Genomic DNA, 12760 nt, shown 5'->3' with positions numbered 1-12760 from the left:
CCGGAGCTCTGTCGACTACATCCAGATGGACGAATTCAAGAAGGATCGAAGTCCGAAAGACAAACTCAAAAAAGTAGCGCCACCATCCGCCCGAGCATCGCACCTGTGCAGACTAGAAAACCCTAACCTAAACTGCTAAGAAAACGGAGGCATCAGGATTCTCCTCCCTGCCACCAGCCGCTGGAGCGGCAGAGCAGAGGGGAGGCAACAAATTACATCAGAGTGAAGAAATCAAACTACAGATGGACCCAAAAAAAAATCTGATTTTAACCAAAATTTGAATTCTTTGACATCGCTGCCTTAGTTTCATCTTTATCGCCACTTTTTTCGCAGCTATTGCTGTACGGCAGGGAGCAAATTGCATAGTACGTGGCTAAACATCGGGCCGCTCATGTCGTCCTTGTCAGGAAAGCTCGGCACTCAACGCCGCTTTCCTTCTTCCCCCCGTTCTCGGCTGCTCTCCCCTCCCTCCTCCCTATCCGACCGCCATGGCTTCCGCCCCTGCCCTGTATCACATCCTGCTTCACTTTCTCAACCCGACCCATTCTCACCACCTATCCTCTCCCCCCACACGCCACCGCCACCGCTGCCTCGCCCTCTCCTCCGCCGCCGCGCGCCTCCCCAATCCCAACGTCGCCGCCCCCTCTCGTTTCGGCCCGGTGAGGAGAGCCAGCGCGAGCCAACTAGCGTTCGAGACAGAGGAGGGGGAGGAGACGGCTCTAGCGTTCGATACGGAGGAGGAGGAGGAGACGCCTCGGTGGCCCGCTACGCAGGCGCAGTCTGACGACGAGGATGACGAGCAGGAGTGGGCCGGGGGCAATGGCACGGCGGCGCACGGGGAGGAGGAGCATTACGGCGGAGATCCGGCGGCCGAGGATGGGAGCGGGTGGACGCGGCGGCAGCCGCGGCCGCGCGAGCTGTTCGTGTGCAACCTGCCGCGCAGGTGCGGCGTCGACGAACTGCTCGAGCTCTTCGGGCCATACGGCACCGTCCTCTCCGTCGAGGTGCGCTCCCTTGCATTTCACGCGTCGCGCGCCTGCTCTGCTGTCGGATTTCATACTGTTATTATACGCTACACGGTGTTTATCATCCATGAAGAAGAATTGCACGGGCCAGCTGAAGCACTAGTGACGCCCCCTGGCTGGCTGGCTCCAAGTGGCTTGGGACATGGGAGGTACTAGGAGATAGGCATGGCCCGTGCAGCCATGGACCATGGTATTGCCCCAGGCCTATGACTGACCATCCATGCTCGGGAGTTCATAGAATTAAGTGAAGTTACTAGGCAACCCCATACATAGAGTTTAACTCACCTGCCTCGCCATCAGCAAGGCTAGCAACTCCACAGATCTCAATGGATGCTCTGAACCACCTGTTACGCAGCAGGTTTGGTATTTTGGATAATTCAATTGTGCAGAGGAAACAGCAGTCTGTCGTTTTTTCTCCTTTTTATGTACTTTATTTGGATGTTTACAATCTCTACTGGTGGCTCTTGCGCCTATCATTCCATGATAGCTTACTGAAAACTGCTGATGAACATATGGTGGGGTTTAGAGCATCTCCAGCCGTTGGCCCCTAGGGGGCGCCTAAAATCGCCGCCTGGGGGGTGAGCCGGCGCAAAAAAACGGCTTGGGGGCGAGTTGCCCCGCAATCGCCATCCCCAGGGCCGCCCCCAGGCGCGTCTAATTTTTCCAAAAAAAAAAGTTCGGCGAAGTTCGGTTAAACACGGCTAAATTTAGGCAAACTTTGGCATATATTACATGTTCGCGACGCGTTTACATAACAAATATAACTAAAAAAAGAAATCGCTAAACGCGGAGTAGTCGCCGTCGTCGGCCTTCTCCTCCTTGACGCGGCCGTCCCGGCTGCACCCCTGCCCGGCGTCGCCATGGCGGACAGGTGCCGGCGGCGCGTCGTCGTCGCTGTCGTCGAGGACGACGACTCCTCCTTCGCGGCCCCGGCGGCGCTGCTCGAAGCGCCGCAGTGCGGCGACCTGGCCCTCCCTCTTCATCCTGAGGAAGTCCTTGCGCGCCCATTTCAGGGCCGCATCGTCGTCGAGCGCCACCTCGCCGGGCTCCGTCTTCACGGCGGGGAGCCCCGGCTCCGTTTTCACCGCCGCGAGCCCGGGCTCCGTCTTCGGCTTGACGAACCGCGGAGGAGCCGACGAGGGGGCGCGCCGACCGCCTTCGTTGATGACGATGCCGACGCTGCGAGTGCGCCGGCCGAGCGGCGTCTCCACCGCGGGCTCGGTCTTGACGCCGAGCAGCGCCGGAGAGCCGGAGGAGTGGGAAGAAGATCGCGACGAGGATGAGGAAGACGATGAAGAGACGAACCTCCTGGGCAGCCATTGCCCGGCGCGTCGGCGGCGGGCCGGGGCCGGGGCCGCCGGGGGAGGGTATGTCAATGGCGGCTCGTTACCGCCCTCAAGGTGTGCCAACACGCCGCCGAGCGTGCGGCCGGGGACGCCCCACCAAACACCGCGGCCCTCACTATTCTGTCTGCCGCCCACCACCGGCGCCCCGTTGGTGGACGCCAGCCTCTGCTCCTGACGGCGCACGAAGTACGCCGCCCATGCCGAGTGGTTGTCGGCGGCGTACTGGGGGAGGGTGCGCTGCTCATCCGTGAGAGAGGCGCGCGCGAGCTCGACCTCGTCGGCGAAGTAGGCGGTCCGCACCGCGGCGTCGGGCAACGGCGGAACGGGCACTCCCTCGTTGCTGAGCCGCCACCCCAACGGCCCGGCGCGCATGTCCGGCGGCGCAGGGATGTTGGCCTCGAACAGGAGCCACGATTCCTGTTCATGGAGCGAGCGGCGGCCGAAGCCGTTGGCCGCCGCCTCGTCGCCGGGGAAGCGTTCGGCCATTGGGGGAGGGAGGGCTCGGAGTCGGCGCATGGGAGAGGGAGAGGGAGGGCTCGACGGCGGTGGTGCACGGCAGAGGGAGAGGGAGAGGGTTCGGCGGCGAGGGCTGGTGTGGCCTGAGGCGAGGGAGGGCGCCGGCTTACATAGCCGCGCCCGTATGTACGCGTGGCGGGAGGGGAGGCGACGCCGCGCCACCCGTGAGGAATTGATGTAGACTCGGCTAGATGGCGAGTCGTTTTTGGTCCGATCTTTCCCGGTACTTGGCAAACGGAAACACAAGAAAACAGATGATGAAGATGCAGACGAATAAATACTATGGATCAAACGAGATGCAAGAAACCAAAGTCACAGAACTAGCACAAGATAGATGAGAATCAATCTCGCTAGCAACTCCCGTCGTGCTCTCGCGGCGACGCAGCAAATCGAAGGATTTTGTGCCACCCAAACATGGTAGCTTTTCCGTATTTTCTTCACTCCTGATAAAAACCAATCTCCAGAAAAAACTCCCTGATACAAGATCGAAGCTGCCTTTTATATAGGCGACCCACCAGCCGTAACGGCGTCCAACACTCTAACCGACATGACCCAAACTAACAAAACTAGATCCTCTCCTTTTACATCTCAGAGAAAGCTAGCAAGTAACAAACTTGTCCGTGAACCTCTCTCCTAAGTAGTACTCTTTTAATTAAAAAAACTAATTAATAAATCCGGCCACGTTGATCACATAAGCCTTATTATATTTTAAAATAAAAGGGAAGGACGTTTGCACGCTTTGGACTTCTGTTAACCGTCTAGATCACCAAACGAGAAAAGCCTTGTTCATCCTGGAGGAGTTCGGAAGTTGGGTGTCACCAGGTCCTTCTTCAGTTCAATCGGTGGAACCTCAAAGCAAAAAGAACCAACTTGCAACACATGCTGAAGATTATATCTTGAAGTCCCTGATATATTTGCATCAAAATATACGGCCGATTGTGTCTTCTGTTCAGTATGTGGAGCAGCACCAAGTAAACATGTTGTGTTTTGCACTGGAAAAATAATAGAACCATTGTTGCGCACATCATCCTCTCCCTCTTGAATCGAAGCCGTCCTCGGCTTCAAAGACGGATTCAAAGCAGCCTTTGCCATCTTTTGTTGTGGAGAAACATGAGCATCTACCTTGATGGCATTGGCAAACATCGGTCTCAACACATTCGTTTTCCATTATACCAAAATGAATAAGTATTGAACCTCCCATCATGTGCAGCTCCATGATCATACTGCCACGGCCTCCCCAACAATAAATGACATACATCCATTGGCAAGACATCACATATCACCATATCAGTACAATTGCGAACAGAAAAATTCACACGGACCTTATGAGTAACCTTCAGCTTCCCTGTATGATACATCCACTCAACATGGTGTGGCTGAGGGTGCTTCCATGTAGGTAACCCCAAAGCGTCCACCAATCCCTTGCTGACCGCGTTGGTGTAGCTTCCTCCATCTATAATCAACTTACAATTGGTGTTATTGATTTTGCACTGAGTCTGAAAAATATTCCAACATTGTCCCTTATCCTCAATGTGATCCTCTTGCACTCGTTGCACCATTAGTGAAGGATATGATTCAGCAGCTTCAAAACTCGCAACCACATTTTCAGCATCCTTAGATTTTTCACTGGAAGTGTCAGATACTGCCTCTTCATCACTAGCGGATGCATAGCCATCTCTCGTGAGCAACACTCTTTTCTCATTAGGACATTCACGCTTCATATGCCCCCTTCCTCCACACTTGAAACACTCTATGTTACTAGTGCGTCCAGTCAGCTGTGCACTAGAATTAACCATCGACGGTCCTGATTTTGAGGCATCCTTTTGCATGGAATCATGAGAGCGATTCATGGATTTCGAGTCGCTCGACTAGTCGCGACTAGTCGACGACTAGTCTATGAGTCGCAAAAATATGGTCGACTCAGCTTAGTGTCAACTCGCGAATCTGAGTCGCGACTAGTCACAACACAGGCTCGACTTCTTCCGAGTCACTGCTCCAGAGCGACTCGCATGAGTCGCGACTCGAAAACCATGGAGCGATTTGATGATGTCGCCCTGGAGCTAGGACCGACATCCTCATTCTTATGATGTGAGCGTCGCCATGTGTTCAAAGTGTTACTGGGAACTGTGCTGACTTGGCACCGCTTAATCTGTTGTTCCGCACGCACAGCTTGGTGCACAAGATCTTGTATGTTGTAGTAGACCACCATCTCAACACGATCTTGCACCTCGATATTTAGCCCGTTAAAGAAACGTGCCATGGTCGCCTCCGGATCCTCCGTTGTCCCTGTACGTATCATCAGCAATTCCATCTCCTTGTAATATTCATCAACACTCATATTACCTTGAGAGAGCCGCTGCAACTTGTTGTACATATCTCTTTTATAGTGCTCAGGAACAAAACGTCGCCTCATGAATTCTTTCATACCTCGCCAAGTCGTCGGGCGATGTCTTGAACGACAAATTTGATTCCACCAAATTAGCGCGTAACGGGTGAACTCAATTCCAGCAAGTTGAACTTTTTTCTCCTCGCTATAATGATGGGCATCAAAAATTTGATCAACACGCATCTCCCACTCCAAATAGACTTCTGGTTCGCACTTGCCGGAGAACGAAGGGATTGAAATTTTTATGCGCCCAATTCCATCGTCCAAAGGCACACGCACAGCTTGACCAACTCGGTCATGCACTCCACCACGAACGGATGTTTCAGGACGAGGCTCATAGTGTCGTGGTCGTGGAGCGTACCCTGCTGCCTGGTCAACGCCATCATCAAGACCATCATCTCCAACATGAGGTGCCGCCAAACGGCGATCATGCACGCCGGCATGTCCGTCGCGAGCCAGTGGTGCATAACGCAGTGGAGCAGCCGGAGCAGTCTGTGGTGGTGCGAAATTCGTTGCCGGCATATTGATGATGTCTGCCAAACCATCGAACCGAGTGATCAGGACATCTATCCTTTTGCCGAGCGCATCATGACATTGCTTGATGTAGTTGCATGTGTGGTCGAAACCATCCCGAATATTTTGAGGAATATCATCCGTGTACACTGGACGTACAATTTCCTGAGAATCAGGAGCAACCTCATCACTCTTGTTGACCGAAGTTGACATCTTGATCAACACAGTACCGTGAACAACCTTAGCTCTGAATACCACTTGATGTAGACTCGGCTAGATGGCGAGTCGTTTTTGGTCCGATCTTTCCCGGTACTTGGCAAACGGAAACACAAGAAAACAGATGATGAAGATGCAGACGAACAAATACTATGGATCAAACGAGATGCAAGAAATCAAAGTCACAGAACTAGCACAAGATAGATGAGAATCAATCTCGCTAGCAACTCCCGTCGTGCTCTCGCGGCGACGCAGCAAATCGAAGGATTTTGTGCCACCCAAACATGGTAGCTTTTCCGTATTTTCTTCACTCCTGATAAAAACCAATCTCCAAAAAAAACTCCCTGATACAAGATCGACGCTGCCTTTTATATAGGCGACCCACCAGCCGTAACGGCGTCCAACACTCTAACCGACATGACCCAAACTAACAAAACTAGATCCTCTCCTTTTACATCTCAGAGAAAGCTAGCTAGTAACAAACTTGTCCGTGAACCTCTCTCCTAAGTAGTACTCTTTTAATTAAAAAAACTAATTAATAAATCCGGCCACGTTGATCACATAAGCCTTATTATATTTTAAAATAAAAGGGAAGGACGTTTGCACGCTTTGGACTTCTGTTAACCGTCTAGATCACCAAACGAGAAAAGCCTTGTTCATCCTGGAGGAGTCCGGAAGTTGGGTGTCACCAGGTCCTTCTTCAGTTCAATCGGTGGAACCTCAAAGCAAAAAGAACCAACTTGCAACACATGCTGAAGATTATATCTTGAAGTCCCTGATATATTTGCATCAAAATATACGGCCGACTGTGTCTTCTGTTCAGTATGTGGAGCAGCACCAAGTAAACATGTTGTGTTTTGCACTGGAAAAATAATAGAACCATTGTTGCGCGCATCAGGAATCAATGGCAAGGCTGACCGGCGGCGACAACGCGGCAGCCTTGGCATTGATTCCCGCGGGAACCGAGGCGATGAGGGCGACGAAGCGCCCGTCTCGCTGACTCGGCGGGCCCGCGGTTGCTTCGCGCCAAAACCACTCGCCCCGGCGCCCCCGGGCGCCCCCCAGCGCGCTGGGTTCGGCCTGGGTCCGCCGGCGCTGATTTCGGCCTAGGCGGCTAAAATCGGGCTCCTGGGAGCGCAACTGGGACGTTTTTTCGGCGCCGGCGCGAAAAAAGCGCCAGGGGAGGCCGTTCTGGGGGCGCGGCTGGAGATGCTCTTTATCAGATGCTTCTCGTTTTCATGTCTCTCGTGGTGCTGTATTAGTCGGTAATATTCCATCGACACACCAGTGACCCGAACTTGGTGCCATTTGGCTAGTATCTGTTGAATGATGTCCTGATGTCCTAGTTTAGGTCTCAATAGAATCTACATTCTAATTGCTGCCTTAGTTATATGTGTAATTGCATATGATACGTCTGATGGTGTCACATCCTTGGGTAATATTTTGTTGCTTCCAATTAAGATTCTAGAGGCTCATTTTGATGTTAATATTTGAAGTTGTTAACAACCCGCAGGTTTCTCGTGATGCCGAGACCGGGATTAGTCGAGGATGTGGCTTTGTTACGATGCGTTCTCTCGCAGAAGCTAGAACAGCTATCAGTGCTCTCGATGGATTTGTGAGTCATACAATGGCTTCATTTTCTCTGTAGTTTCTTCTCAACTTGCACATTGTCTACAAATGAAAGTGTTCCATGTAGTAAACCAATTACAAATTACTCTCTTTTACTTCCATGTTTCTCTTATAGGACCTGGATGGGCGTGAGATGTTTGTAAAACTAGCGGCTCACGTCGTTGCTAGTAGGAGAAATCCCAGCCTGTCCCATACGCCACCCATGAAGGACCATATCTTTGAAAGTCGATACAAGATCTATGTTGGCAACCTTGCATGGTCTGTTCAACCTCAACACTTGAGGGAGCACTTTACTCAGTGTGGAACTGTTGTTAGTACAAGGCTGCTAACAGATCGCAAAGGAGGGAGAAGTCGTGTCTATGGATTCCTTTCATTTTCTTCAGCCGAAGAGCTTGAGGCTGCTCTGCAGCTTAACAATACGGTATAATTCTTCAACTTCTGTGTTTTGCTACTTATTCCCTCGGGTTTGATATTAGAATGGAAACCGCAAATCCTTGTTGAATTTATTTCAAGAAACTTCATATATGCATCTCCTTCAGAATCTGCATCTCGGGTAAGTTTGTATAAGAAAGTCCTATATAAGTAAAATGGGATTACATTTGTTTCAGAAAGTTTCTGCATAACCTGAAGCTTACCAGTAGCTCCATGATATCTAAGCACCTCCATTTCATATTTTTTTCCTGATTACACTCTGCTTCTATATACACTTTTTTATGCCACTCCCAATGATATTGCGAGTTTGCGACTATGTTGACAACTATCATATCTTATCTTGACTCTTGCTAATGCAACAGGAATTTCATGGACGGGATATCATCGTCAGAGAAGCTCATGTAAAATCGCCAGATACACTAAGCCAAACCCTTGAGAGTTAGACCTGGAAGCTATTGTGTTTATTTTTGTCTGGCTTATTTGCCAATTGAGTTCATTGTTCAGGCACTTTGGGCAAGCGCAACTAAGTAGCTAACATCTTCTGTGTGTACGGAGTAATGTAGTGTGATGTACCATTGCAATTTTGCCAAAATACAATCATTAACATGAATGGACTGACTGGGTTGACCATATACCGGTGGTCTGAAATCTTGTGAAGAGCATTATTCCATGGGATCTTGACGATTTATTCTAGTCAGAATCAAGCGATTGGATTTCCTCTGCCTCTTCTTCTTTGATGCCGGTGTGACACGATCTGTGGTCTTCCAGTATTGTATCACACATTTGGCAAGGGTGTGTGCATTTGCTTGATGTGGAGTCCTTGAGGTCAATAAAGTCTTCTTTTTCAAAGAAAAAAGAAGGATGTTGACATACTGCCATAGTGATCATGCGTAACATGAGGATGTTGCCAAGGGTGTGTACAGGCTTGAGGGCTACATTGTTTGACGTAGGTGGCCATTTGGTTTTGATCTCAAAATTTGCATAGGTTATGTTTTCTTTAGCTCTTCAGTCGACTTTTGCAGCTTAACATGTTGAGGAACAAGGACGCCAATTTATAATTTGTCCATGTAACATAATACGAACGCATTAGCAATGGCCCCGTTATTCTTCATCAGACAATGCACACTTAATGGAAAAACTAGGTATCTTTCTGGAAAACTTTTCTACTTACGACTTTGTTAGCGCTTTGAGGGCTTCACTGTGTTCTCTGAAATCTGGTATAAATAAGAAAGTCTTTCTCAGGAGATGACTCAGATGATACCGAGTTTAACATGATGCAACATCTCAGCAAAGCTAGACTAAAGGAAGTTAAGACTTATGAAACCATTCATACTACAGGACTCTAGCATGTGAACCTTACCAAATCAAAATTCTCCTTTGATGCCATACTATTTTCTGAGGATGTGGTCAACATTTCAATTCGAAAACGCTCAAGTATTTGAATGCTGAACTAGAGGCTTAGTTCAGAGTACTTCTAAACCGCTGAGTAAGAGCAAAGCAAGCAAAGTATACGATCTTCAGCGGAAGAGCAACATGTACTATCTGAAAAAACATACGGTAACTGCTAACTGTAACGGACAAAATCTGGGTACATTATAACAGTCGTTTAACAGACAGAACAGTGAAACCATAAAGGTTTTACAGCATCCTCCAGGCAAACATAGAAAATTTGCAGCATCTGCTTGGCTCCAAACTCTCATAAAGCATTACATAAGAATGGTTTCCAGAACAATCAAGCTTTAATCAGCTAAGAGCACACCAGATCTGGATCTCCCTTACGCCACCAGAGTGCTGGCGGTGGTAGACTCGCTGCAGAGGCAAAAGAATTGTGTTAGCAAAACATTTGTTGTATGAAATAACACGATTAGCAACATACATTAGGAATACTACAAGATAAGTCCAACGGAAATGCTTTACGTATGACAAAAAGCAGTCTGATCTGTGTACAAATTCATCCAGGCCATACAACAAATGCAACAGACAGTGAATATAAACTGACAGTAATATTATCATTGAACTGCCTTCGGTTCAACAACAATGTTTACATTACATAGATGCAACTTTCACGGTTTAGTTAGTACCTTTGCCTTGGGCTACCCATTTGTATTTTAAAGACTAAAAAGCACCCTCATAAATGGCTGATATTGCTCGGCACATCAGATAACCAATGATTTTATTCGTACAAATATAAATGCAATTTCATCATTATAGATTTGCTTCAGAATGACATGATTCAGCCAACAGAATAGACCACCCAGTAGTAGGAATTTAAAATAGATAAATGCAATTGTAGAAATGTTGCAGTTTGAAGAACACATTGTATTGTGTCACCCAGACACCCATACGTGGGATAATGACACATATATCAGTATCACAACCAGTTGCATTTTTCAAAACTGCAAACATTTCAGTTGGGTTGATCTAGTTTCTCTTTAAAACAAGTATTGTGATCTTCATCAAATTCCTATTTCATATCCAAACTACAGAAGAAGTTAACATTACCAAGCTGGCAAATTGAAGTCATTTAGTAACACACAAAATGCATAGGTGTTTTCCATTTAGATCTTCAAAAATGTCTGAAGTGGCTATATCATCACTTCATAACATCAAGCTTTACAAGTCAAACTATTGCATCATATACTTATAATTTTGGTGTGCACACCGAAACAGCAGTGTCCACTACAGTATGCCAGTACGGGAATGCTTACTAACACCAATTAGCAGCACATCCGCCACAAACACAACTAAGCTTAATCACAGGCATAATTAAGTAGCTTAGAATCCCATTTCTCTAAAATTCCTGTCCCAGGAGGACAGAACAGCCAACAGATTAGCATCTAAATACAGGCTAGGTGGCATGCATTGACGACACAATATCACATTTAAGTAGCCCCATCTGAAGTACCTAACACGTACTCCTACTCAACAACCTATATGTAGCACACATTCTACAGCTCATATGTAGCAAGTGGCACACAAACAACGAACTGTTCACTGTAATTGCGTACTAAACTGATAAGGCCTCACAATTCACCGAAGCTATATCAGAAGAAAGATTAATGGCATTGGAAGTGAGTGACTTACTACTTCCAGGTGGGCGGGAGCTTCTTGGTGCGCTTGTAGTAGCGAGCGAGGCGGTGGATCCTGCTCTCCACAAGGATGAGCCTGAACTTAGAGTCCTTGTCCTTCCTGTTCCTCTCCAGGTGCTTCCTTATCGCCACCGCCTTCTTGATCAGAAAGTAGAGGTCCTCCGGGATCTCTGGTGCCAGCCCTGCGCACCAACACTCACACAATCAATCCACTCATCAAGCAAAGAACAATCTGAGAAAGACGAGGGGGGATCTAATCTACTTCTCACCATGGGCCTTGAGGATGCGGAGGATCTTGCTCCCGGTGACGCTCTTGACGAGGGGGATGCCGTGCTGGTCACGGAGCAGGACGCCGATCTGCGACGGCATCTGGCCCTTCTTCGCGGCCTTGGTGATTAACTCGTCCACCTGCACACGAGCCCGACGCACGCATCAGCCAGCCATATCACATCGAATCGAGGGGGCCAAGAGAAGGTGAGGCTTCTTCTTACATCGGCGACGGCGGTCTTGACCCAGCTCGGTGGAGTCCTCTTGTACGGCAGCGCCGACGATGAGATGCCCTTCCTGCGTCACAGAGTCGCGGAGACGCCATTAGACCAGAAAATTCACCGTATTGCGGTGGCAGTGAAGGGGGTGAGGATTACCCGCGGCTGTGCATGCGCCCCATGGCTGCGGCTGCTGCGGCGGCGAGGGGAGTGGCGGCGGCGGCGGCGGCGGGAAGGGCGTGAGAGGCGCGAGTGGTGAGAGGATAGAAAAGAGTCTGGTTAGGGTTCTGGGGTTCCACTTATTTGAGGGCTTTCTTATATTTTGGTCCTTCAGGTAGTGCCCATTTAGATCCATGATGATCACGCCGCGTTGCAACGTGGACTGGGCTAGTGTGGGCCTTCAAAACCAGCGTTTTAACGACTGCGGCCCACATGTGTCCTAGTCCAACAGGGAAGCTTGTGAAAACGATGATTCCTATTTCTCGCGTAGGGCGGCGGATAGTATTTTTCATTTTCGGTTTTCTATTTGTATTTTATAGTTTTTTGAAATATATGAAATTTTTTAAATTCTAAATAAATCATGAATACTTTTATGTATTCACAAACAATTTTCGAAATCTGGAAACAATTCTGAATTTTTTTATTTAGAACATTAGAAAAATCATGAACACTTATTGAAATACATGAACATGTTTTCAATATCATGAATATTTATTTAAATCAAGGGACATTTCACAAGGTTGTGAGCATTTTTTTAATTTGGAACATTTTTTTAATTCATGAATAGCTTTTGAAATTTGAGATTTTTGAAAATTTCCAAGCATTTTTTCAAATCATAAAGATTTTTTTGAAATGTGGGATATTTTTAAAATCCACAAAGATATTTTCAAATCCATATTTTTTGAAATGTTGTGAAAAAAATATGAGTTTTGGAAAAAATGAAATTGAGAAAAAATTGAAATCCTGAAAAAAAAATTAAGAAGCAAAGAAAACAGAGAAGAAAACACAAAAAATAGAGGAGCCTCGCCCCTCATATGGGCCGACCGAAAACTAGTGCGAAGGAAAGGTGTGGCGTGTTTCCTCTCTATTTCCCACATAAGTCAGGGAAAAGGAGGTCAAGGTG

At 48.1% G+C, this 12760-nt stretch overlaps 2 protein-coding genes across 2 annotated transcripts; one reads left to right on the top strand and one right to left on the bottom strand.

Moving 5' to 3' along the window:
- The first annotated feature begins 411 nt into the window (after positions 1 to 411).
- LOC119340713 (28 kDa ribonucleoprotein, chloroplastic-like) lies at positions 412 to 8751 on the top strand. Its single transcript, XM_037612632.1, has 4 exons — positions 412 to 1004; positions 7516 to 7617; positions 7747 to 8052; positions 8426 to 8751. Exons 1-4 carry the CDS (start codon positions 489 to 491, stop codon positions 8504 to 8506), a joined length of 1005 nt encoding a protein of 334 aa, XP_037468529.1. The 5' UTR covers positions 412 to 488; the 3' UTR covers positions 8507 to 8751.
- Positions 8752 to 9602: 851 nt separating this feature from the next.
- LOC119337376 (40S ribosomal protein S13-1) lies at positions 9603 to 11944 on the bottom strand. The gene is made up of 5 exons (XM_037609504.1): positions 11797 to 11944; positions 11644 to 11716; positions 11422 to 11560; positions 11148 to 11334; positions 9603 to 9872 (listed from the first exon to the last, which is right to left on the bottom strand). Exons 1-5 carry the CDS (start codon positions 11817 to 11819, stop codon positions 9839 to 9841), a joined length of 456 nt encoding a protein of 151 aa, XP_037465401.1. The 5' UTR covers positions 11820 to 11944; the 3' UTR covers positions 9603 to 9838.
- Between the last annotated feature and the right edge of the window lie 816 nt (positions 11945 to 12760).

The sequence above is a fragment of the Triticum dicoccoides genome, chromosome 7B, assembly GCF_002162155.2.
Source record: "Triticum dicoccoides isolate Atlit2015 ecotype Zavitan chromosome 7B, WEW_v2.0, whole genome shotgun sequence".
NCBI classification, from domain to species: domain Eukaryota; kingdom Viridiplantae; phylum Streptophyta; class Magnoliopsida; order Poales; family Poaceae; genus Triticum; species Triticum dicoccoides.
This window is presented reverse-complemented; position numbering and strand designations above follow the sequence as displayed.